This window comes from Hypanus sabinus, chromosome 29 (genome assembly GCF_030144855.1).
Source record: "Hypanus sabinus isolate sHypSab1 chromosome 29, sHypSab1.hap1, whole genome shotgun sequence".
In the NCBI taxonomy this organism is placed as follows: Eukaryota; Metazoa; Chordata; class Chondrichthyes; order Myliobatiformes; family Dasyatidae; genus Hypanus; species Hypanus sabinus.
In genome coordinates, this window is record NC_082734.1 from 42082654 (window position 1) to 42108591 (window position 25938).

The following is a 25938-nucleotide window of genomic DNA, read 5'->3' on the forward strand; positions in this document are numbered from 1 at the left end:
TGTGCCCCAATTAACTGGAATCCATTGTATTCCCTTTTTTAAAGGTAGTGCAGCAGTTAGCATAATGCTTTACAGTGCCAGTGATTGAGGTTCAATGCCTGCTGCTGTCTGAAGTAGTTTTGTTAGCGCTAGTGAGTTGTGGGCAACACTTACGGGCTGCCCCCAGCACATCCTCAGACTGTGTTGATTGTTGACGCAAATAAGAGATTTCACTCTTTCCATGTTCATGTGACAAATAATGCTAATCCTAAAGCCATTGACGGGCACCCAGTGAGACAGAATAGCTTAAATTAAGCAATGTCAATAGATGTACAGAACTGACCATCCAGACCTTGTCCTCTACCCTAGCTCCTGGCTCTAGATTATGAAACAAACCCATTTTAATTTGGGTCTTTTGTTCTACGTCCCTCTCATCCATGCACCTATCCAAACTTCGCTTAAATGCTGAAATCAAGCTTACATGCATGAGTTTAATTCCACAAGTACTTTACAACTCATGTTCTTAATACTAGTATATTTTTAAAATCCATTTGCACAATTTGCCTTCTTTTTGCACATTGTAGTTTACCAGTCTTTATTTATGTATAGCTTTCATAAATTCTATTGCATTTCGTTTTCCTCAACATGGTGACATATACGTACTTTGATAAAAAAATTACTTCCGACTTTTCAACTTGCATTATATCTGACTTTGTGATTCTAATTTCAGTATTGGGAATTTTCGCACCTGAATGCTTTGTTCTGCATGCTCCAATTCCCATCAAACTGCAACGCCCAAACTGTGACCGACCTCAAATACTTCTATCGCCACAGGAATGGGGCTGTGTTTCATTTTAAATAGAAAGGCATCAATTAAATTTTAATGATAGAGTCTGACAGCTGAAGCCACTATTTACTCTCCCCTACCAAATGACAAATGTTTTTAATTGTCAGTTATTACTATTTTCTGTTGTTTCATCTTCTCTGGAGACACACTGATGTCAGCGCAAAAAGCTAGCTAGAGGGTTGAGAATAGAACTTGGTTGTTTTAGGCAAGAGGGAAAAAATAGAAAATTAAGTAGGGTGAGAAGAGTAAAGAGAGGGAAGGTATAAAAAGAGGGATAGAAAGAAAACAGGAAGAGGGTAAACAAGTGAATACCTGCCAGAAGCTGGAGAGAGCAAGTTGTTTTCAGCTTGCTCACATACAGTGCACAAAATTCCCTCGGGGTGCTACAGCTTTACCAGTTCAGGCTTGCTGCATTCCATAATTAATCACTGCTCTTTGACACTCAGCCCCACTTTTGTCTATTCCACTGCCTGCTTACTGCCAGTTAAGATTCAACATCTGGCCCAAACCTGTCTCAGTGGGTATTATCTGCCTTGGGCAAAGGGATTTGGTGTCTACCTAGAGGGTTAGAGAATGTTGTTTTAAAAAAATAACATGAAGGGCTGCAGAGCCTCCTTTGCATTTCACAAAAGAAAACTTTGAGGAAGCTTGACTGTCTTAATCCTAAGGAACGAATGATTTCAAGTTCCTGCAACTCCTGCAAACTATTTGCCAGTAAATGTCACAAAGCAAGATTGTGATTCAGGAATGGGATAGGTCAGCTGGTTATGATGTAACAATTTTATTTATTCATCAGCATTTCCACTTCTGTTAATGCAGTATCTTAGAACATGGCTCCATAGATTCTATGGTACAAAATTCACATAGGCATTATATGACAACATTCTTTAAACCGCAATGGGACATTACAATGAATATGTACCGATTACAAAAAGGAGCAGGAAAGCTGGCAAGCCCTCTCCTTAACTCACAGATCACAGTCATTAGTTAGCATGGCAGCGGGGCACTTAACATAATGCTTTACAGCGACAGCAACTGGGTTCAATTCCCACAGCAGTCTGCAAGGAGTTTGTATGTTCTCCCCATGACCTCCTGTTTCTACCTAATACATTCCAAATATGAATGAATAGTACATTGCGTACATGCTATATTAGTTCCAGAGGCTTGGTGACACTTACAGGGTGCCCCCAGCACATCCTCAGACCGTGTAGTTCGTTGATTTGACGTTTAAGTAACAAATAAAGCTTTATAGGTCTAGGATTATGTGTTACAAAAGATCCTGAGCCCATTTTGAGGCCCAGTTCAAATCCACATGCTTACATCCTTTGCTGTGACACCATTACCTGTTTGACAGAATTTGACAGCAATTTGACAGCAAGCCATGTGGGGATGTGGTATCAGTGAAGATACTTCCAGGTGGAATTAGGTCTGGCCCTAAAATTGACCCAAAGATCACCAGGAATTAACATTTACACATCGGGTATCTATTTTAGGGCAAGCTGCCAACATCCCCCATATCAAGTTGAGCTCTCTGGTTGGCAGTATAATCCTGGTTGTGTTTTGGGAGTGAGCCAAGTGTGGAAGGGAAGTTAGCAGGGGTGAATGTGGCATAGAGCACTGGCCAATAATTGTAGAGTTACAGGAAACAGGATTCTTCTCAACTCCACAGAGACCAGACCCATCATTCTCAATGCAAGAAACGGAAAGAGGAAGAGTCCATTCATCCCCTCATGCTAAGTCTATCATTCAATAAAACCTGGGCTTATCTATTATATTAACGCCATGTTTGCTTAATTTCCTTAATATATCCAAAAATCTTCTAAACTCAATCTTGAATATATTTAGCAATTGAACCTCTAGACCTTTTCAGAGTTTTTCCATCTAAGACCTAAATGGCTGACCCTCACAAGTTACGGCAGAGTACTGTTCCTATTAATTGTTAGTAGCTCAGACAGCTCCCAAATTGGAAATAAAACCACAGACCAGGGGTTCCCAACCAGGGCTCCATGAATAACTTGGTTAATGGTAGGGGTACATGGCATAAAAAAAGGTATGGAAGCCCTGCTGTAGACAAAAATGACTACAAAAACCAACAAATCCTTCCTGCCTGACTCCCAAACACATGTTTGTACGTTCAGGCTGTACACAGGTCAGTAAAGCAGAGAGGACCTGTGCTTTCAGACTGTGACTCCAGGTCTTAGCTCAGGGTGCAGGGTGCAAAAACATAATCCCTGAAAGGACCCAGTAAGATTTTACATGTTTTGAAGAATTTTGTATGTCTGAATTCAGCCACAGATCCAATTCTATTGAATTCTGTATTTAAATCAATCAAAACAAATAAAACCGGTTAGTTGGAAATTATGCAAGCGTGCATCAATGAAGCCGCAGGTTTAGTAGCAGGATCAACATCTACACAGATCAGCTTTAGGCTGTTATTAAATCAGGCCTAATATGCTTTGTGCATGTTGAACACCATAAAACAGGTGCAATTATTACTTTTCATTCCGAAGTTTAGATGAAGGAAAAATACAGAAGGAATTTAAGAGTTAACAAAAAAATGTCACTAATAAACAAGGGTGCATTTTCCTTTAAGTAATTAATTGAGAACATCGATCCATAAACAGAGATCTCCAGACATGTTCAAAGGTAAACCATTGAGGAGGAAGTCTATCATAAACTGGTTTGTGCAGGTTCTCAGAAGACCTGAACTGCAAGAGGTACATATTCCAACCTGGGTCATTCTACTTTACTTTACATAAGCAAATGATGGACTGGCATTATTAGGATTTTATGAAAGTAAAGCTGTCAGGTTGGATGTGCAAAACTAAAGTGTACAGACTGTCAATAATATTTAAGTTACAGAATACCAGGGTAATTTTCTGGCTATTATGGATTTTAGTGACAAGGTAAGATGACGATAATATCATAGAACGGGTACACAAGACCAAAAGGCATAGAAGCAGAATCTGCCATTCATCCCATCAAGTGTTCCACCACTCCATCACGACTGATTTATTATTCCTCTCAACTCCATTCTGCTGCCTTCTCCCCATAACCGTTGACAGCTATTAATTAAGGACCTATCAAACTCCACTTTAAATATTCTCAATGATTTGGCCTCCACAGCAGGCTGAGGCAATGAATTCCACAGATTCGCCACCTTCCTGCTAAAATTACTCATCTCTATTCTAAAGGGACATCAATCTATTCTGAGGCTGTGCCCTCTGATCCTAGACTTGTCCACTATAGGAAACATGTTCTCCATGTCCACTCTATCTAGGCCTTTCAATATTCAATAGGTTTCAACAAGATTTCCATCCCCCTCCCATTCTTCTAAACTCCATCAAGTGCAGCCCCAGAGCTATCAGCCGTTCCTGATATTAACCCTTTTGTGTATTGCAACATTACTAACCAGATCAGCAGTTTGACAAAGCAGGAGTCTACAGCTTGTAATGCTGGAATCTTTTTGCTTCAGTTCCAAATGTCACATCAGAAATGCTGCTGTACTTTAAGCAGAAATTCTGACATACACTCCCATTGAGATATACACATTGCACACTTTTAGGGTTACTAGCCAATTATGAAGTCTATTATGCAGACATAACACACTTGAAAGTTTTGTCATGTGTCACCTGCTTCATGACTTTTAAAATAATGATCAATTATCAAGCAGGCATTATCACTTTTTGCCTTGACACCACCATTACTCTCACAAACGGAACAAGATCCGAGTGCTGAAGCTGTTTTAGAATAAGTGGAGGATTAGGAAACTGATGGTGATTGCAAATATCAGACAATGCAGTAAGAAAATCACTTGGAAATTTTCACTCACAGGCTAAAACTGCTGAATAAGTTACCAAGAAAGGTCATTGCTGCAGAGAGCTTAGATAGGTTTGATGTACTTGTGTCGGGATAGCAAAGGGAAATGGTACATATAGGGGGTTAAAAATAAAGATTAGCTTTATTTGTCACATGTAGACCAAAACATACATGTATCCTTTGTATCAAATCAAACTTCATCAGGACTCTCTGGATGAAGGTTTACTGCCTGAAGCATTGACTATTCAAAGGTTCTGGCCCCAACATAGCATAATCCTTACTAATCCATACAACTTTGGAATGTGGGAAGAAACCTATATAGGAGCTTAACGTACAGGAACCCTTAGGAGGCAGTGATCATAATATGATTGAATTCATACTGCAATTTGAGAGGGAGAAGCATAACTCACATGTATCTGTATCGCAATGGAATAAGGGGAATTACAGAGGAATGAGAGAGGAGCTTGCCCAAGTGGATTGGTGGAGGATACTGGTGGGAAGGACGGCAGAACAGAGGTGGCTGAAGTTTCTGGGAATAGTTCACAAGGCACAGTATAGGTATCACAAAGTACACTGCAGATGCTGTGGTCAAATCAACACGTACAAACAAGCTGGATGAACTCAGCAGGTCGGGCAGCATCCATTGAAATGAGCAGCCAACGTTTCGGGCCGAGAGCCTTCATCAGTCCTGATGAAGGGTTTCGGCCCAAAACGTTGACTGCTCATTTCAACGGATGCTGCCCGACCTGCTGAGTTCATCCAGCTTGTTGGTACAGTATAGGTATGTCCCTCAGAGGAAAAAGTTCTCCAATGGCAGGGGAAGGCAACTGTGGCTGACAAAGGGAGTTAAGGACTGCATAAAAGCCAAGGAAAAGGCCTACAAGGTAGAAAAAGTGAGTGGAAAATTGGATGTTTAGGAAGCTTTTAAAATTCAACAAAAGGCGAAAAGCAATTAAGGGAAAAGATGAAATACAAGGGCATAGCCAATATAAAGCAGGATACTAATTTTTTTTCAGTTATATAAAGAGTGAAAGGGAGCTGAGAGTTGATATTGGATCACTGGAAAATGATGCTGGTGAGGTAGCAAGGGGGAACAAAGAAATGGCAGTAGCACCCCCCCCCCCCCACAATACCAGACAGTGATGCAACCTGTCAGAATGCTCTCCAATGTACATCTATAGAAGACACAGCAAAAGAAAGAAAATAATAGGCCAATTAGTGGTTGGGAAAGTGTTGGAGTCTATTATTAAGGATGAGGTTTCGAGGTTCTTGGAGACTAATGATAAAATAAGTCAAAGTCAGCATGATTTCTGTAAAGGAAAATCTTGCCTGACAAATCTGTTAGAGTTCTTCGAAGAAGTAAAAATCAGGGTGGACAAAGGAGAGGCAGTGGATGTTATTTATTTGGATTTTCAGAGGATATCTGATAAAGTGCCACACACGAGGCTGCTTAACAGGATAAAATTCTATACTGTTGTGAGAAAGATACTGGCATGGATAGCAGAATGGCTGACAGGCAGAAGGCAGTGAGTGGGAATAAAAGGGACCTTTTCTGATTGGCTGCCGGTGACTAGTGGTGTTCCTCGGGGGTCAGTATTGGGACTGCTGCTTTTCACATTGTATGTCAAAGTTTTTCATAATGGAATTGATGGCTTTGTGGCAAAGTTTGCAGGTGATATGAAGATAACGTGGAGGGGTAGGCAGTGTTGAGGAAGCAATGCGATTGCAGCAGGACTTGGACAAATTGGAAGAATGGGCAAAAAAGTGACAGATGGAATACAGTGTTGGGAAATGTATGATAATGCATTTTGGTAAAAGAAACAGCTTTAAGGTGCTTGAAAGTAGGTACAGAGGAGAAGTTAAGGGTAAGTTTTTTTTTTACGCAGAGTGTGTGAGTGGTTGCCAGTGACGGTGGTGGAGGCGGATACAATAGGGCCTTTTAAGAGACTCCTGGATAGGTACATGGAGCTTAGTAAAATAGAGGGCTATGGGTAACCCTAGCTAATTTCTAAGGTAAGGATATGTTGGGCACAGCTTTGTATTGTGCTGTAGGTTTACTATGTTTCAACGAACAATTATCAAAATGGGGAGAAGTTTCAAACATCAGAGTTGCAAAGTGGCTTGGGAGTCTTTGTGCAATTTGCAGTTTGAGTCTGTGATAAAGAAGGCAAAAGCAATGTTGGCATTTATTTCAAGGGGAATAGAATATAAAAACAAGGAGATAATACTGAGCCTATATAAAACAATAGTTAAGCCCCTCTTAGAGTATTGTCAACAGTTGTGAGCCCCATATCTTAGAAAGGATGTGTTGTCATTGGAGAGGAGATTCCCAAGGATGATTCCTGGAATCAAGGCATCTGGCAGCTTTGCGCCTGTATTCTCTGGAATTTAGAAAAGTGTGGTGGGGGGGGGGGGGGCAACTCATTGAAACCTACTGAATATTGAAAGGACTAGATAGGATGGGTGTGGTGAAGATGTTTCCTATGGTGGGAGTATCCATAACCTCAAAATTGAGGGGCGAACCTTTTGAACAGAGGTGAGGAGGAAATTTTTTAGCCACAGAGCAGTGAATCTGTGGAACGCTCTGCCACAGACTGCGGAGGAGGCCAGGTCCGCGCGTATATTTAAGGCAGAAGCTGATAGTTTCTTAATCAGTCAAGGCATCAAAGGATATGACGACAAGGCTGAGTGGGATCCAGGATCAGCCATGATGGAATGGTGGAGCAGACCTGATGGGCTGTACGGCCTAATTCTGCTCCTACTCCTCACAGGCAGCAGTGTGAACTGAACCCTAATCAGTGATCGCTGGCTCTCACTACGAGTTATGCTACCGCGCCACCACAGAGATTATTGTAAAGAAAACAATGGGTTTATTGCTCTTTTCTGATTAAATTCTTCTTTTAAAGTTCAGCTAGCTTGCAAGAAGAAATGTCTTCACCCAGAAGCTTTGTACTCTCTGCCCAAAAGTGCTGTGGAGGCTTAGCCACAGAGATTCTGCATATGCTGGAAACCTCAAACAACATACACACACTGTTGCAGGAACTCAGAAAGTCAGGCAGCATCTATGGAGGGAAATGAACGGTCAACATTTCACTCAGTAAACCTACATCCAGAAAGTCCCATTGCAGAGTCTCAGCTTGAAATACCGACTGTTTATTTTCCTCCATTTCACGGTGCTGAGCACCTCCAACATTTTATGTGTGTGGCCCAGTAGCTGACAAAAACTTTTAAAAACTTAGATATTAAAGTAACTGAGTGATATACAGTGGCATGCAAAAGTTTGGGCATCCCTGGTCAAAATTTCTGTTACTGTGAATAGCTAAGCAAGTAAAAGATGACCTGATTTCCAAAAGGCATAAAATTAAAGATGACACATTTCTTTAATATTTTAAGCAAGATTACTTTTTATTTCTGTCTTTTACAGTTTCAAGAATAAAAAAAGGAAAAGGGCCTGAAGTAAAAGTTTGGGCACACTGCATGGTCAGTACTTAGTAGCAATTATTGGCAAGTATCACAGCTTGTAAACGCTTTCTGTAGTCAGCTTCAAGAGTCTTTCAATTCTTGTTTGGGGGATTTTCACCCATTCTTCCTTGCAAAAGGTTTCTAGTTCTGTGAGATTCTTGGGCTGTCTTGCATGCACTTCTCTCGAGGTCTATCCACAGATTTTCAATGATGTTTAGGTCGGGGGATTGTGAGGTCCATGGCAAAACCTTCAGCTTGCGCATCCTGTTTCCAAAATGCATCAGGTTTGTTTAGATGTTCCTTTGCAAACTTCTGACACTGAATTTTGTGGTGAGAATGCAGGAACAATTTTCTTCCAATGACTCTTCCACGAAGGTATACCATATTTGTGCAGGTGTCGCAGCACAGTAGAACAGTGCACCACCACTCCAGAGTCTGCTAAATCTTCCTGAAGGTCTTTTGCAATCAAACTGGGGTTTTGATTTGCCTTTCTAGCGATCCTACTAGCAGTTCTCTCGGAAAGTTTTCTTGGTCAACTTGACCTCCACCATTCATTCCTGTTAACTGCCATTTCTTAATTACATTACGAACTGAGGAAACTGATATCTGAAAACACTTTGTTATCTTCTTATAGCCCTCTCCTGCTTTGTGGGCATCATTTATTTTAATTCTCAGAGTGCCAGGCAGCTGCTTAGAGGAGCCCATGGCTGCTGATTGTTGGAACAAGGTTTGAGGAGTCAGGGTATTTACAAAGCTTTGCATCACCTGGCCTTTCCTAATGATGACTGTGAACAAGCCATAGCCCTAACAAGCTAATTAATGTCTGAGACCTTGGTAAAAGTTATCCGAGAGCTCAAATCTCTTGGGGTGCTCAAACTTTTGCATGGTGTTCCTTTCCTTTTTTTCACTCTAAAATTGTACAAAACAAAAATAATACACTAATCTTGCTTAAAATGTTGAAAAGAATGATTCATCTTTAACTTTATGACTTTTGGAGATCAGTTCATCTTCTACTCAGTTAACTATTCACAGTAACAGAAATTTTGACCGGGGTGCGCAAACTTTTGCATGCCATTCTTGAAACTGAGGCCATTAAATTATTTTACTTTTATTGTCACCAAACAATTGAAACTGGAGCCTACAATCATCACAGCGATATTTGATTCTGCGCTTCGCGCCTCCTGAAGTACAAATCGAAGTAAATATAATAAAAATTTAAATTATAAATCATAATTAGAAAATAGAAAAGGGAAAATAAGGTAGTGCAAGTCAAATCCGAATATTTGGAAGGTACAGTCCACAATTAATCAACAATGGAACACACAAGGGCCCAATGGCCTATTCCTAATTGTATTTTGATTTTTTTTTATTCTTAAAAGGACTTAATTGAGTTGGCCAATATGAGAACAGGTTTTGAAGAAAGGAATGCTGCCATTTCATAGCAAGAGGAACATGAATTATACTGAGATTTTTAAAGTGTATATGGATCTGCTTAATAAAAAAACTCAAAAGCACAGTCACCAAAAACTAAAAGATTTGAAAAAATTATTCACCATCTACTCCCTCAGCCTTAAGTCAACAAAATTTGAATCTGAATTCAGTCAACTTCCTGTACATTTTAAACTTTTTAATACAGAACACTTGCAAAAAAAATGCGAATTTAAGGCCATATATGAATGTTAAATAAAGCTATTTTGCAGGGTTCACAAGCTATCAATAAAACTATTCCCCTAGATGCCGAGAGGACTGCTAGTTAAATTTGGAGTATTGTGAGCAGTTCGGGATTTATCTAAGAAAGAATGTGCTGGCATTGAAGAGAACGATCATGGAATGAATGGGTTAATGTATGAGAAACCTTTGATGGCTCTGGGGTTTAGAAGAACGAGGGGGGAGATCTCACTGAAACTTACTGAATATTGAAAGACCTAGAGAGAGTGGAGATGGAGAGGATGCTTCCAATAGTGAGAGTCTAGGACCAGAGGGCACAGCCTCACAATACAAGAGTATCCCTTCAGTAATTTCTTTAGCAGGAAGGTGGTGAATCTGTGGAATTCATTGCCAAAGTTGACTTTGGAGGCCAAGTCATTGGAAATATTTAAAGGAAGCTCTTTTTTATTAAGGGTGTAAAAGTTTATGGGGGGAAGGCAGGAGGAAGGGTTTGAGAGGGATATTAAATCAGCCTTGACTGATTTGGGTGATATAGTGTCATAATGGTTAGCATGACACTATTACAGCTCAAGGCATCAGAGTTCAGAGTTCAAAGAGTTTGGGGAACTCATGTTTTTTCTCCCACAGTGCAAAAGTGTCCCTGTTAGTAGGTTAACTGGTTATTGCAAGTTGTCCCATGATTAAACTAGGGTTAATTCATGAGTTGCTGAAGGTGTGGCTTGAAGGGCTTATTCCATGATCTATTTCCAAATGGTAGAGAGGGGCTGATGGGGCAAATGGCCTAACAGAATGGACCTGAGGTAGATGTACCAAGATGGTGGCAAACTGGGGTTGTGCTAACTGGTCCTTAGCTGGGTGTATTTAGTGAGTTGCTTGACTGGACTCTCCAGTCAGACTAGGAACAGTTTTCTGGCTGGCTGGGGCTTTTATTTCTGATCCTTACCCAGGGCTGCTGGTTGCACAATTGATGACTTGCTAAAACATAAGATGAGGGTCAACTTCAGTGTCATACACAAGTGATCAATTTTTTTTTACAATCATTGGCCAAGAAAAATGAAATCTTCAGTATTCCTCCTGAATGTTTACAAAGTGAACATTGCCTCATAAATGAAAGGTGTCTCATAAGCCAATGGAGTTTGAAAATGCCAAAAGTCAAAGGAGCAGATTTAGACCATTCAGCCCATGAAATCTGCTGGCCATTCCATTATTCCTCTCAAAAAGCTAAGAAATTACTCCTCATCTCTGTTTTAAAGGGACACCTTTATGGAGGCTAGGCCCTCCGGATCTACACTCCCCCACTATACTAAACATCTGCTCCATGACTACTCTACGTCTTTCAATATTCGATTGGTTTTAATGAGGTTCCCACACCCCCCCCCCCATTCTTCTAAACACCAGCAAGTACAGACAAATGGGGGGAAAATAGCTCAAACAAGGTGTCAAAAGCAATGAATCAAATTGCCACTGGAAACGCGGAATAGTCAGGCAAATGATTTTAAACGCTTTTACATGCTGAGGATTCCATGGATCTTGGTCAGCTTACCCATGAGCTTTTAACTCCATCCAGCCATCACTTTAAATGTTATGCAGTAGACCTTTGGTCTTTAACGGGAACAAACTTCAACTCAAACTTCTTTCATAGAAACTCCACTCCAATAGCCGAGTCTAAGAGAGCTCAGTAAATCTTGTACTCACCTGCTTTCACCTTTCAGAATCAATGGCTACATTCAGCGTGCCTACAAGATGTTCTCAGTGAGCCACTCAAATGAACTATTAGCAAACACAACTCAGACCATTACAGTAGCACGCCATTTTCCAAACTCCTTTAGCAAATTATGGTTACCCAGGAACAAACTTTCTCCAGCCTTCTATTTAACTTTCTTTTCCCAAAGACAATTAAAATATAGGTAGAAAAGCTGAGAAGACAAAGAACTTTATACTTAAAGTGAGAGATTTCACATGACCGTAACACAGACATTCGGGGCTTGAGGGGTTAAAGATCAGGAACCTTAAGATTGCAGTATAATACAAAGTTATTAACACAATGCTCTTTTGCTTCTCATCCATTCTAATTCAGAAACAATTTCCTTACCTTTTCTTGTATCTCAGGGCTTTCCCTACAGCCTGTAGGACCATCCTGCACTGCTCCAGGGCCCCCACCCCCGCTACTCCACTCAATGGCCAGACAGTAGGAAACTGACACAAACAACAGAATACACAATAGCCCGTTCAAAGTATTCCCCTCTCCAAGCTAAAACCACTCTGCAAACTAGTTTGACCGCATTTGATGTGCTTATAGGACCGGCTCCCTGGGAACACTCCAAAGAGAGCCAATAGCGACACGGGCTGTTGCTGCTGCCACGACAACACAAAGGCCTTAGGGAGCGTCTGCAAACTAGTTTATCCAACACAAAGGAGTCATCCTGGGCTCCTCAGGGACGGCTGCAAAGAAAACCAACCAATACGATGCTATTAATTGTACTGAAGAGGCACTCTTACCGTATAAAATAAGACCATAAGACATAGGAGCAGAAGCGGGCCATTCGGCCCGTCGACTGTGCTCCACTATTTCACAATACCTCCGCAGCATCCAGGACCTCTTCAAGAAGCGATCCCTCAAAAAGGCGGCATCCATCAGTAAGGATGCCCAACACCCAGAACTTGCCCTCTTCTCAGTGCTACCATCAGGGAGGAGGTACAGGAGCTTGAAAACACACACTTAACCTTTCAGGAACAGCTTCTTCCTCTCTGCCATCAGATTTCTGAATAGACAATGAACTCATCAACACTACTTATTTAACTACGGTAACTCAGTTTTTATTATGTATTGCATTGTACTGCTGTCGCATAACAACATTCCCGCCAGTGATATTAAACTGGATTCTGATGCAACCCCATTCTCCTGAATTCTCCCCGTAACTTTTTGCATCCTGATTAATCAAGAAATTATCAACCTCTGCCTTAAATACACCTAATGACCTGACTTCCACAGCCACTCATGGCAACAAATTCCACAGATTCACGAGTCTCTGCTGAAGAAATTCCGCCTCATCTCCATTCTCAACGGAAGTCCTTCTATTCTAAGGCTGTACCTCCTGGTCCTAGACTTCCCCACCATAGGAATTACCTCTTCACATCCTCTCTATCTAGAGCTTTCACCATTTGATAGGGTTCAGTGAGATTTCCCTTCATGCTTCTAACTTACAGCGACTAATGGCCACGAGTCATCAATTGCTCCTCATACGATAAGCCTTTCATTCCCAGAATCAGTCTTTAATACCTCCTCGAAAACTCTGATGTGAGTATGTCCTTTCTTATACAAGGGCCTAAAACTGTTCACAATACTCCAACTGAGGCCTCAGCCAATCAGCCAATGCTCTATCCATTCCTGTAATACCATGGACCCATTTTATTTAGTAAGCGATACAGCACAGAGTAGGCCCTTCAGCCTTCAAGCCACACCACCTCAGCGACACCCGACAACCCCAATTTAACCCTAACCTAATCATGTTACAATTTACAATGATCAATAAACTTGCAGGTATGTCTTTGCATTGTGGGGGGGAAACTGGAGCACCCGAGGAAGACATACACATTCCATGTACAGACTCTTTACAGATGGTGCAGAATTGAACTCCGGATTCTGGATTACCCTGAGCTGTAATGGCATCATGCTAACCACTACACTATGGTGGCATTCCTGTTAGGCAACTTCATGAGTGACACCTTGTCAAAAGCCTTCTGAAAACATAAGTGCACACAACGTCAACCAATTCAACTACAAGCTGCTCTAAAAAGTCATTAAATCTCTTGTTGCCATCTGGAATTTAAGATATTGGCACCATGAAAACAATCTCATAAATAATAGTTTCAGCAGATGCTGGTAATCCAGAGTATCACACTCAAAATAGTGGAGGAACTCTGCAGGTCAGGGCTCTTGGTGAAGGGCCTCAGCCCAAAACGTTGACAGTTCATTCCTCTCCATAAATATTATACTACACAGTTGGTCAAATTGCTTGCATCATACAAAGAGTAATCCTTTCTCCCACCAATATTTGCTCTATACATCTCTGTTCAGTAAGACAAAGTCTACAATTGCCCCCAGTACACCATAATACAGTTTAACCACTGCTATTCCATTATGCTTTACCCTTGATGCACCATCAATAACTCTCCGAGATGTGAGGCGAGATATAGGCTTTTATTGACTGAAAGAAAGAACAAGCAGCAATTGACCACCACACTACATCCTGAGAGTCAGGACTCAGGCCCCAATCTCCTTTATACTGGGGTCTGTGGGAGGAGCCACAGGAGCAGTCAGCGGGGCGGGGCAGGGCAGGGGCATGTCCAGACAGGTATATGTAGTTCACCACAACCCTAAAACCAGAATTTCACCTATTTTTCAAGAAACATTTCAGAGCACAAATAACTATCTGTTCAATTAACAATAATTTTCTACTGTACTGCAGGATTTGTTTTCTGAAGATGGCAACCAAATGCCAGAAGTCCCCATTAGAAGTTACGTAAGGTCTGAAAATTATGCAGGATGAAGGAACAGATAGATGGCTTGTACATTAATGGTGACTTGATAATTTCTATCAGGTGAGAGCCAAAACAGTTTCCAACCTGTGTGGAAACCCCATATAAAGTTTCGTATTTATCAGGGGGTTGACGAGACTTAAAGGGTTGGGAAGAATATTCCAGCTGTATCACTTTCCTGCTGGCACAGTTTGTCTTTAACTACCCAGAGATTATTCTGCAGGCAGTAAAATACAACTAAAAAGGGCACAAACTATCATACCTTCCTTTATTTCCTAGCAATAACTGCTCATGTTAAAATTTCCTCACTCAACCCACCTTTAAGATAAATTATCAACCAACCTTCCCAACATGCTGGACTATCAATGTAAACACAGGTCATTCTGCAGATGCTGGAAATCTGGAGAAACATTCACAAAATGCTTCAGGAACTCAGCAGGTCAGGCAGCTTCTACGGAGAGGAATAAGCCATCGACATTTCAGGCTGAGACTGGAAAAGAAGGGAGATGAAGCCAGAAGAAGGTGGGGGGAGGGAGGGGAAGGAGGTCAAGCTAGAAGGTGTTAGGTGAAGCCAGGTGAGGGGAGAAAGGTAGGTGGGTAGAGGAGGGGAGGGGTGAAGTAAGAAGATGGGAGGTGATATGTAGAAACAGTAAAGGGCTGAAGAAGAAGAAATCTGATAGAGTGGGCCATGGGAGAAAGGGAACCAGAGGGAGTTGATGGGCAGGTGAGAAGAGAAAGGGGAACAATGTATTCAGTCACTAATGATACAGCACAAAAGTTAGGCAAATTCAAGGCTTTCCAAATAGTCAGAAATGTCTGCACTATAGTGTTGGAGGTTTAAGCCTGCAGTACATATCACAACATTACTCAAGAAGTTGTTAATTGGGCTATTCTATAAATGCCATCTGCAATTTAGATAAATAATCTTCAACTGCTAAACAAATCATTAGTCACCACATCATGGTGCCCAAAGAAAGAATAGGGAAAGAGAGAGTTCACTGTGCTTATCAACGACTTGGATGCTGGCCCAGAGGGAGCCGTGTAAAATTTGCAGAGGATGCCAAAACAGGTGGTATAGTTCATTCATTAGAGGATAAAAAGAAAATAACAAAAAGGAGTATTGTTGCAGCTGTAATTCAATATTGTTGTTCAATTGTTAAGTAATATTCAATACAAGATCATGCATTTTGCATAAAGTAAAGATTATCTTTATTTGTCAGAAGACCATAGAAACAGTGAAATGCATCGGCCTTGTCAATGACCAACACAGTCTAAGAACATGGTGGGGCCGCTCGCAAGTTTCACCACGCTTCTGGCATCAACATAGTATGCATACAACTTACTAACCCAACCTGTATGTTCTTGAATTATAGAAGGACACTGGAGCACCCAGAGGAGACCCAAGGTTCAGAGGGAGAACGTACAAACTCCTTTCAGACAGTGCCTGGATCTAACCACAACGCTGGCATTGTAAAACATTACACTGCTACAATACTGTGCCACCCTTCTAATCAATTTGTTATGTTAGATCTACAGGACAGTAAGAACTGTAAACATTGTACAAAAAAAGACTATTGGTTTTATTAATAGAGATTGGCCTTGGGTGAATAGAACATTCAAGAACAGGATTAAATCATCTTGCCTTAAAACAGCACAGTCATCATCAAATCCTAGTGGCCTAGTGTTCAGGGTCCAAGTCATCGGAGAATCCAGAGTCGAGGCCTGGAGTTCAGAATCCTCATCCTGGGTCTTCATTCATAGTCACCGCAAAGTTCTGGGGTCAATACTGAAGAGCAAACCCTGAAGGTCAGAAGTTTGGAAGTCGAGGCTTGATGTCTGCAGCCTTGGGTCTGCAACTCCTCTGTAGAAGTCAGAGACCCTATGTGTGTCTACAGGAGGCCTCTTGAGGACCTGTCCTCAGGTTGGAGTACTGTCTGTGGCTGGGTGGGAAAGAGGAATAGGCTTGCTTTGCAAACGTGGTGGGCATGCTGCTGGAACGTGTGACTGCTCCTACCACCTACCTTTCTCCCCTCAATGAAGTATTTCACTGTGTGCTTCAATGTACATGTGATAAATTCATCTGAATTCCGAAGGGTGAATGAACTTGTGTGGACATGCCACAAATGCTGTGGCTTCAGAGCAGATCAGTGCTGATAAACCTGGGACCAACTGGTTCAACACTGGTGCCCCAAAGCCTAACATCAACTGCAAGGCAGAAATCTGGAGTGTGATGGGATACACACCACTTGCCTGGAGGAATGCTCCATTTCACCATCCAAGTCAAAACATGAGAGACTGCACATCACTGGAAAATTGGGGCAACACACATATGGCACAGGAGAAACTCAGCAGATCAGGCAGCATCTATGGGCAGGAATGGGCTACTGAGTTTCTCCAGCACTTTTTGTGTTGACCTAGGTCAAAACAACCCATTTGATTAGCATCCCTTTTAAAATTCACTTCCTCCATCAATGACTACAGTATCAATGACTGCAGTATTTAGTGCTTAGTATCACAGTTCATCTCAATAGAGATTCACTAGGCCAGGTGTTTCCAACTGTTTTGTGTCATAGACCAATACCATTAAGCAAGGTGTCCGCGCACTGCAGGTTGGGAATCCCTACAACAGACCTGAGTTGATAGTTGCTCTATTACACTCTGCTAAAGGAGGTTGATCTGTAATCTCTCGGCTTCAGGCTATCAATAAAAGAAGATGGTCATTTAAAACTGATAGGTACAGGAATTTCTTCTTGTAGAGGGTGGGGAAGCTCTGAAATCCTCTACTCAAGTTGGTTATGAAGGTCAGATCGATGTAAGTATTTAAATATTACTTTGAAATATTGGGGAATTGATGGCTATGGAAAAGAATCAGGTTTATTATCACTGAAATTTATTATCATGAAATTTGTTACAGCAGTAGTTCAATGCAATAAATGATAATACAGAAAGAAAAAGTAAATAAATTACAGTAAGTAGACTGTATGTATGTACAGTAAATAGCTAATTAAAAATATTGCAAATCAGAAATAATATTTAAAAAATGAGGTAGTGTTCATGGGTTCAATGTCCATTTAGAAATCTGATGGTAGAGGGGAAGAATGTTCTGAGTCACTGAGTGTGTGCCTTCAGGCTTCTGTACCTCCTTCCTGATGGTAACAATGAGAAGTGGGCATGTCCTGGGTTATGGGGTACTAAATAATGGATGCCTCCTTTCTGGGGCACCATTCCTTGAAGATGTTTTGGATATCTATGGAGACTAGTACCCAAGATGGAGCTAAGTTTACAACTTTTTGTCCTGCGCAGTAGTCCCCACCCCTATACCAGACAGTGATACAGTGGTCAGAATGCTCTCCTTGATATATCTAGTCTGAGTGTTCTAGATGACAAACCAAATCTCTTCAAACTCCAGATAAAATAGCCACTGTCTTGCCTTCTTTATAGCTGTAAAAATATGTTGGGACCAGGTTACAGCCAGAGAGATATTGACACCCAGGAACTTGAAATTGCTCACTCTCTCCACTTCCGATCCATCTATGAGGATTGGTTTCTGTTCCTTCATCTTACCATTCCTGAAGTCGACAATCAGCTCTTTCACCTTACTGGAAGATGTATGGTTGTTGCTATGACACCACTCACCTAGCTGGTCTATCTCACTCCTGTACATCACCTCATCTCCTACCAGGATAGCTGCAGGATAAGTGCAGAATAGCTGAGGTTTTATGCATGTCTACCTTGATTATGTTGCATATAATATATATAGTGATAATATAGTGGGCCCGAGAGGCTGAGCAGCCCACTCCCACTTCTTGATTATGTTGCATTGTAGAGGTGGGCCCGAGAGGCTGAGCAGCCCACTCCCACTTCTTGATTATGTTGCATTGTAGAGGTGGGCCTGAGAGGCTGAGCAGCCCACTCCTGCTCCTACTTCTTGATTATGTTGCATTGTAGAGGTGGGCCCGAGAGGCTGAGCAGCCCACTCCCACTCCTACTTCTTGATTATGTTGCATTGTAGAGGTGGGCCCGAGAGGCTGAGCAGCCCACTCCCACTCCTACTTCTTGAGTTCAGTGATGCCAAGTGGTCTGTCTACAGTTTTATTCTTTTGCCAGTTCGACATTGCAGCTATAGTACAACTAAGTGGTTACTACATAGTTTCAGGCACAACCAAATTGTGGCAGGTCTGGAGTCACACACACATAAGCTACAAGGAAGATGATTTAAGTGAACACGATAGATTTTTATAACAATCCAGTAGTTTTGTGAATATCATTACTAAGACTAGTCTTTTGGTGGAATTTCAGCATGGATCTTTGAGTTGTTACTCCAGCTGTCTGACTGTTGGCCCCAGGTCTCTGAACTTCTGTGTAAGACACTGACCAGATTTAGCTTTCTCCTATTATCACAGGATGCATAGAAAACAGCCTGTGGCTTTGATAGTGTAGCAGTTAGCACAACACTTTACAGTGCCAGCGATCAAAAGGAATTTAATTACTGTCACTGTATGTAAAGAGCTTGTAGTATGTTCCTCAGGACCACATGGGTTCCCACCAAGTGCTCTGGTTTCCAGCCACATCCCAAAGATGTGGAGGTTAGGTTTAGTTAGTTGTGGCAAACTATGTTGGTGCCGTAAGCATGGTAATGCTTGTGGGCTGCCCTCAGCACATCCTCAGGCTGCGCTGGTTGTTGATGAAGTGATGCATTTCATTGTATGTTTCAAGATTTATCTGACAAATAAAATTAACCTTTAAGCTTTAATCAACCAAAGTGTTTCAAAATGCCTTGGAACTGCTGCAATTTCATTGTATGCTGATCAACTAAACTGCTAATGAGTGGACGTAGAACATCCCCATCCACAGACCTGGTGTGGTCCAGTGTGCAGGTTGAAGGCATCTTTAGCCAATTCTATTTGCTCCACCTAAAATTGAAATGGCTGATTGCACTGGATACAGCAAATGTTACCGGACAAGATAAAATGCTGGGTGTATTACTGAAGGATCTATAACTAACCATTCCTCTACCAAGTTATTCAATAGAATCTATTTACCTGCTTTGTGGAAAGACCATAAGCCACAGAAGCAGAATTCGGCAACTGGCCCATCAAGTCTGCTCCAGATTCATCATCACTTTGGTCCAAAAATGTAAATACCAAAGTTCAGCTGAGATTGGCTAGGTCTTTATGTCTTGCACTGCATTGCATCAAAACAACAAATTTCATTGTATACATCTGAGATGATAAACCTGAATCTTAAGTATTACATCAACCCACACTTAGGTAGGGCATCGGAGAGCCATGTTTAAACTGTCAGTAAAATTAAGGTTATAATACTCATTTATGTGAACAATGGGTTGGGGACTGAATACTTTTTCAAGTCACTATTATGTAATGAGGGTGAGTAATGTTGGAGTGATGAGGAGTGATCGCCTATTAGAAAAATGTAAAACAATTATAATAGTCCGATCTTGTTTTGGTGTGACTGAAATTCTGCACAGTCAATGCAAAGAGTGCTCCTGGCTAGGCAGGAAGTAAGAGAAGCAAAACCAAGAGTTTATGGCAGATCCTTTATGGAAGAATTGTAACAGTCAAACTTGTCAAAACAGTCAATGTTTCTGGACTGATGAAAGCTCTCTGCCTAAAATGTCTACTGTGTATTCCCCTTAGTAGATACAGCCTGATCTGCTGAGTTGCTCCAGCATTTTGTGCGTATTATTTAGGATTTTCAGCATCTGGAGAATCTCCTGTATTTGCAAATTTTGTAGTGGCATGATAGCATAATGGTTAGTTAGCACACTTTACAGCAGCAGCTGCAAGACTGGGGTTCAATGGTTAAAATCCTGCCACTATCTATAATGTAGTTTGTACATTCTCCACGTGACCACATGCATTTTCTTCAGGCTCTCCAGCTTCCCCCCACATTCCAAAGAGTTTCAGATTAGAGTTAATGAGCTGTAGGTATACTCCACTGGCGCTGGAAGTATGGTAAACTTGTAGGTTGCCCAGTATTTACTGATCACTGATTTGATGCCAACGACAAATTTCACTCAATGTTTTGATCTGCATGTGACAAAGCTAATCTTTATCTTCAAAATTGGCTTGATTTTGGGGCTTGTGGCAGCCAATCCATAAGACATAGGAACAGAACTGGGCCATTTGGCTCATCGAGTCTGGCCCATCTTGGCTGATTTATTTTCCCCACTCAACCCCATTCTCCTGTCTTCCCTCTGTAACCTTTGACACCCTGATTAACCAAGAACATAAGACCATAAAGATGTAAGAATAGGATTAGGGCATTAGCTGCCCAGTCTGTACTAAACTTTATGCAAAAAAGTTTTCAGGCATGTCAGCAGGACATCACTGTTGGTCACATTGTTCACTGGTGCCATCTTGACATACTGCCCAATATATGTGTGTGCAAAGCAAATACCAGATACACATTAAATTTTCTAAACAAATGTGAATTTATTCATTTGTATTATCTAAAGCTACCCAACAAGCCTTTCTTTGCAATGACTCTGCATTTTGATGGAAAATAATCTATATTGTAGTCAATATTCGATAACTGCCAACACAATAACTATTTTGCATCTTTTCATCTTTGATCACTGACTGCAAGAATCAAACCTAACAATACACAAATATCTGGGCAGGTCAGGGCTTCCCACAAGCATGTGAGCAGACAAAAGAAAATGTGACCTCAGCCCTTTGAGTCTTTGTTCTTTGAAAAAACATGACAGTGCTGGTAAGGTAACAACTTAAATAAAAGCAAGAACTGCATGAAAACACAATGAAGCACCAGTCTTTATAGGATCTCCCATAGTGCATTTCAAATTCATACACAGCACAAAACAACAATTTCTTTGCTTCAGATCACCTTTGCTGCTTGAATCCCATTCCCAAGGGCACATCCTTTCACACCTCTTCAACTATGATAGCTTCAGTCCAAACAAATAGACACTTACTTTGAGACAGAAGTCTTCTATTAAGGGAGCATCACTAAAAAGCAGCCATATCACATGTGGGAAAGCAGAGACTAGGCATTTAAAATGTATTGAAGCTAAATTCATTCTGGCCATAAAATATACACAAGATTGTGACAAGGATTAATTTGATTAGTTTTCTGAATCTAACTCAGTTCTTGGTGAGTCAACAGATACTGACTTGATTAGCACTGTAGTTACACAAAAAGTAAAATTAAGTAACGACTAAGTAATGACTTTGAGCCAGCTTCATAGTCTCTTTGAGGTTAGTCATATAAATGAGGCTATCATCTGTTTTTTGTATCACAACAAACTTTATTCATAATAAGAAAAATATTTACAAGAATAAACCATGCAAGGCTTTTTCATTCTTACATTTATAGTCAATAGTATAAAAAAGTAGAACTAAATTTTAAATGCAGCAAACTAGGGCGGCACAGTGGCATAGTGTTATTACAGCGCAGCAACCTGGGTTCAATTCCTGCCGCTGTCTGTAAGGAGTTTTTAAGGACCTAGAGGAAACATACACTCCTCAGAGACAGCGCTGGGATGGAAAGGCCTATTACTGTGCTGGATCTCTAAATAAAATAAAAGAACAAATAAACTTGTTTACTCTAACCCTGATCAACATTACTTTAAATATACTTCAATGTTACCATGCACTACAGAATCTATTTTCCCCCATAAAACATGGTGGGTTGCAAAGCTGCAATATAAACAGCCATGTACCAGAGCTGGTGACATCATAAAGTAATTACATTGCTAATGAAGGCAAATCTGACCCTGGGTCTTCCAACAATAAATCACTGTGCTGACCAGCTCTGAATCACTGAGTATTCAGTTAACTCCAATGCTAGATGTGAAACCGATGCTGTTTCAGGAGCAAGAATAACCTACAAGACAAAGGAACCAATGGCCCGTGAAAAAGAAATTCTTGCAGATGCTGCAAGGCTGATATTAAGGAAGGAGTTCCTAGAAATCCTCAGCGGGTCAGCATCAACTTGCCCTTTGCTTGTTTTAGGAACTGAAAGACTTGCTATGTGTTTGCAGCATCTTTGTCTTGAGATTGCCATTTCAGGCAGATATCACTGGGGATGGAGTGCAGGAAAGCCAGCTTACTGAAAGATCTTGTAATACAAAGTTCCAAACTTTGCTCAGCAGGTTCAATCACTTTATGTAGCAGTACATGTGCAGTCACTTGGTTTGAGAATGATGTTCTCCTAAGAGGTTATTGCCTTAATGGAGAATGCCTGTGCGTGATTTTGTTTAACATAGGGAGGCTGAGACACGGGCAGTCACCACATGTTCCCGACAGATCAGGGTCAGTGTACAGTGACATGGAGTGAAAGACATCTGGGGACCCTTCACTGCTGCAGCCATCCTCCATCTTCACTGCCATTGTGAAGTGCCATCATCTTTCGCCAGCTCCACTGCTGAGGCCTTGGTTGGATTGCTCTTTGTCTGGAACCTTACAAAGATGGATGTTTCAGTCAGCATCAGTCTTGGGATCTCAGGAACTCACAAGCCTCTCCACCATGATGAGGTGACAATCCTTGGATTTACATAAGAAACAGAGGCAGGAATAAGGTTCTTCAGCCCCTTTGAGGCTTCTCCATTAGTTATCTTGGCTGATCTTTTACCCCAGTTCCATTTACCCACATCCAACTCTTTATATTCAGAAATATGTCAGTCTATGTTTTGAATGAACTTAAGGAACAACCCTTCACAGCCGTACAGGACAGAGAATTCTAAAGATATATCACCGTTTAGAGTGAAGAAATTTCTCCTTTCCCTAGTCCAAAATGGCTAGGGTTTTGTTCTGTAAAGTTCAGTCTCAGATCATTGGGAGGGCATTTAACTTCTCTACAGTCACCTTCTAAACTCTGGTACATACTTAACAGGTTTTAGTCTCACACACTTCTGTAGCATTATTGTTTTTAAACAAATTCCTACTTCTTCAGGTTCACATTCTTACTAGACTTTGGTTCTCTGATATTCCGGCCAGTATTTTTGTAGTCACAAGAGACTGTTGGAGTCCAGAGCAAAAAATAAATTGCTGACAAGCCAGGCAGCATCTGGACAGTTTCATTGTTTCAGGCTGAGATCTTCATCTAGACTGGATTGGATCAGATGGCCCAGACGAAGGAAATGTTCACAGATGCCACCTGACTTGCTGAGTCCCTCCAACATTTTATTTTAACATCCCAATTTTTTATTGCATCTTCTTCTGTAAAGACTCCCTTTACGGGTTAGGTCATATCTACATGTTAGTTATTCAGGCAGGGAGCAACTAACCGTAAACCCATATGTACAGATGCTCTTTATTTCAAGAATCTCGAATTTATCCTCCCAGGTGCAATGTGAACTGAATACAAGATCTACTGCATTGCATTCATTCGAGCGTGCATCTGCTGCTACAGTATTGTGCCTGTCTTCTACTTTCATGAACAAAAAAGGTACTAACACTACAATTAGTACCTCAGAGACATGTATATGATCACATTTTTATAAGTCACTTGTAGATGGAGTAAAAGCAAAACGGTTTTATGATAAAGTACAGATGCATGTACAGTTCCAAGAAAAGGTTTGTTGAACCCTTCGCTTGGTTTTCTGTATTAAAGGCTCAAAGTGTGGTCTGCTCATCTAAACCACAATAAGACACTCGAGTTTCAGATCATTGGCTTGTTACATCATCCAACTTTTATTAAGCTTCCGATGACGGACCGCTACCCTGACACTTTCCTATAAAATGTTGTGATACAATTTTGAATTCATTGTTCCCTCAATGTCTGTAAGCTATCCAGGCCCTGAGGCAGCAATACAATACCAAACCATGATGCTCCTTCCACCCTGCTTCATAGTTGGGATGAGGTTTTGGTGTTGGTGTAGTGCAGTGCCCTTGTTCCTCCAAACATAGCGGTATGCATTTTCCATCAAAAAGTTAAACTTTTGTCTCATCTGTCCACAAACCATTGTGGAACATCCAGGTGGCCTTTTACAAACTTCAGACGTGCAGCAATGCTTTTTTTTGGAGAGCAGTGGTTTCCTCTTTGGTGTTCTTCCATGAACATCATTCTTGTTCAGTGTTTTTCTTTTAGAGGACACATGACCAGAGACTTTAGCAAGTTCAAGAGATTTCCGCAGGTCTTTTGCTGTACTCTTGGGTTCTTTCTCACCTCCTTCAGCATCATTCATTGTGCTCTTGGTATGAACTTTGCAAGACACCCACTCCTAGGACGAGTAGCAATAGTACTGAGTTTCCTCCATTTGTAGACAATTTCTCTTACTGTGGACTGATGAACACTCAGGTCTTTAGAAATGCTTTTGTAGCCTTTTCCAACTTCATGCATCTCTACAATTCTTTTAAGGTCCTCTGAAAGTTGTTTTGATTGACGCATGGTGCACATAAACAGATCTTTTCTTGAGAAGAGCAGGCTCAGTCAGTAACTGACTTCATGTGTCTTTTTTATAGGGCAAGGCACCGCTACCAATCTCATCTGATTGCAACAACTGACTCCGAATAGCTTTTGTTGGAGGCATTACCCCAGAGGTTCTCACACATTTTTTGAACCTAGACTATGGTTTTTTAAATGGAGTACTCAGTATTGACAAGAACGAGTACAATTGTTTATGAGTTATTAGTTTAGGCAGATAGTGTTTGTCTACTATAATGTCTTGGATTGAGATCTGACCATATTTTATGAGTAATTAATGCAGGGACTCACTGCTTTTTTAAGAAAAAACACTGCTACTTTATTCACTGCTGCCATAATTTGATTTAGAGAACACTTCAGTTTGACAAAGACCCGAGCAACAAGGGCACAATGCGGCAAAAACAGTTAAATATTTGAGGAGATATTTGGGTGAAATATTTAAGGGGAACCTCTTCACTCAGAGCCTGGTGAGTGTGTGGAATGAGCTGCCAGTGGAAGTGGTGGATGCGAATTCTTTAGAGGTACATTGATGTGAGGGGTATGGTCCATCCAGGTGTAGTTTGACGTGGACTAGATAGATCTGTTTCTATGCTGCAGGTTATTTTTATTTAGAAATACAGCAAAGTAACGGGCCCTTCTGGACTAACTAGACCATGCCACCTATTACACCTACTTGGAATGCAGAAGGAAACCAGAGCATCCGGATGAAACTCACGTGATCACAGGGTGAACGCACAAACTCCTTACAGATAGTGATGGGAATTGAATCTGGGCCGCTGGCGCTTAATAGCATTACTCTTATTGCCACTACGCCACTGTGTAGTTCTTCATGACTATAAATTGAGCTGGCCTGTTCAAAGTCAGGGACTTCAACTCCTATAACTATAAAGGAATGATCCATAAGAGCAAAATATCATAAGACACAGGGGCAGAATTCTGCCATTTGGCCCATTGAGTCTGTTCCATCCTTCCATCATGGCTGATTTATTACCTCTTTCAACCCCATTCTCTTGTCATCTCCCCGTAACTTTTGACACCCGGACTAATCAAGAACCTATTAACCTCTACCTTAAATATACCCAATGACTTTGGACAGTCTCCAAAGCTGTTTGTGGCACCCTCTGATTAGAGAAATTCCTCATCTCTAATCTAAATGGATGTCTCTATTCTGAGGCTCTGTCCTCTGGTCCTAGAGTCCCCCATCATAGGAAACATCA

At 41.2% G+C, this 25938-nt stretch overlaps 1 protein-coding gene across 2 annotated transcripts in view; it reads right to left on the reverse strand.

Annotated features, from left to right (window-relative positions):
• LOC132383262 (MOB kinase activator 2-like) overlaps positions 1 to 25938 on the reverse strand; it is a 66261-nt gene that overhangs the window by 18106 nt on the left and 22217 nt on the right. The window contains exon 1 of one of the 2 annotated variants that reach the window (XM_059954222.1): positions 11868 to 12084. The exons of the other annotated variant lie outside the window; for it this stretch is intronic. Coding sequence (XP_059810205.1) covers positions 11868 to 11911 — 44 coding nt within the window. The 5' untranslated portion in view covers positions 11912 to 12084. Of the gene's footprint in view, positions 1 to 11867; positions 12085 to 25938 lie in introns of those variants that run through there. 2 annotated transcript variants of the gene reach the window in all.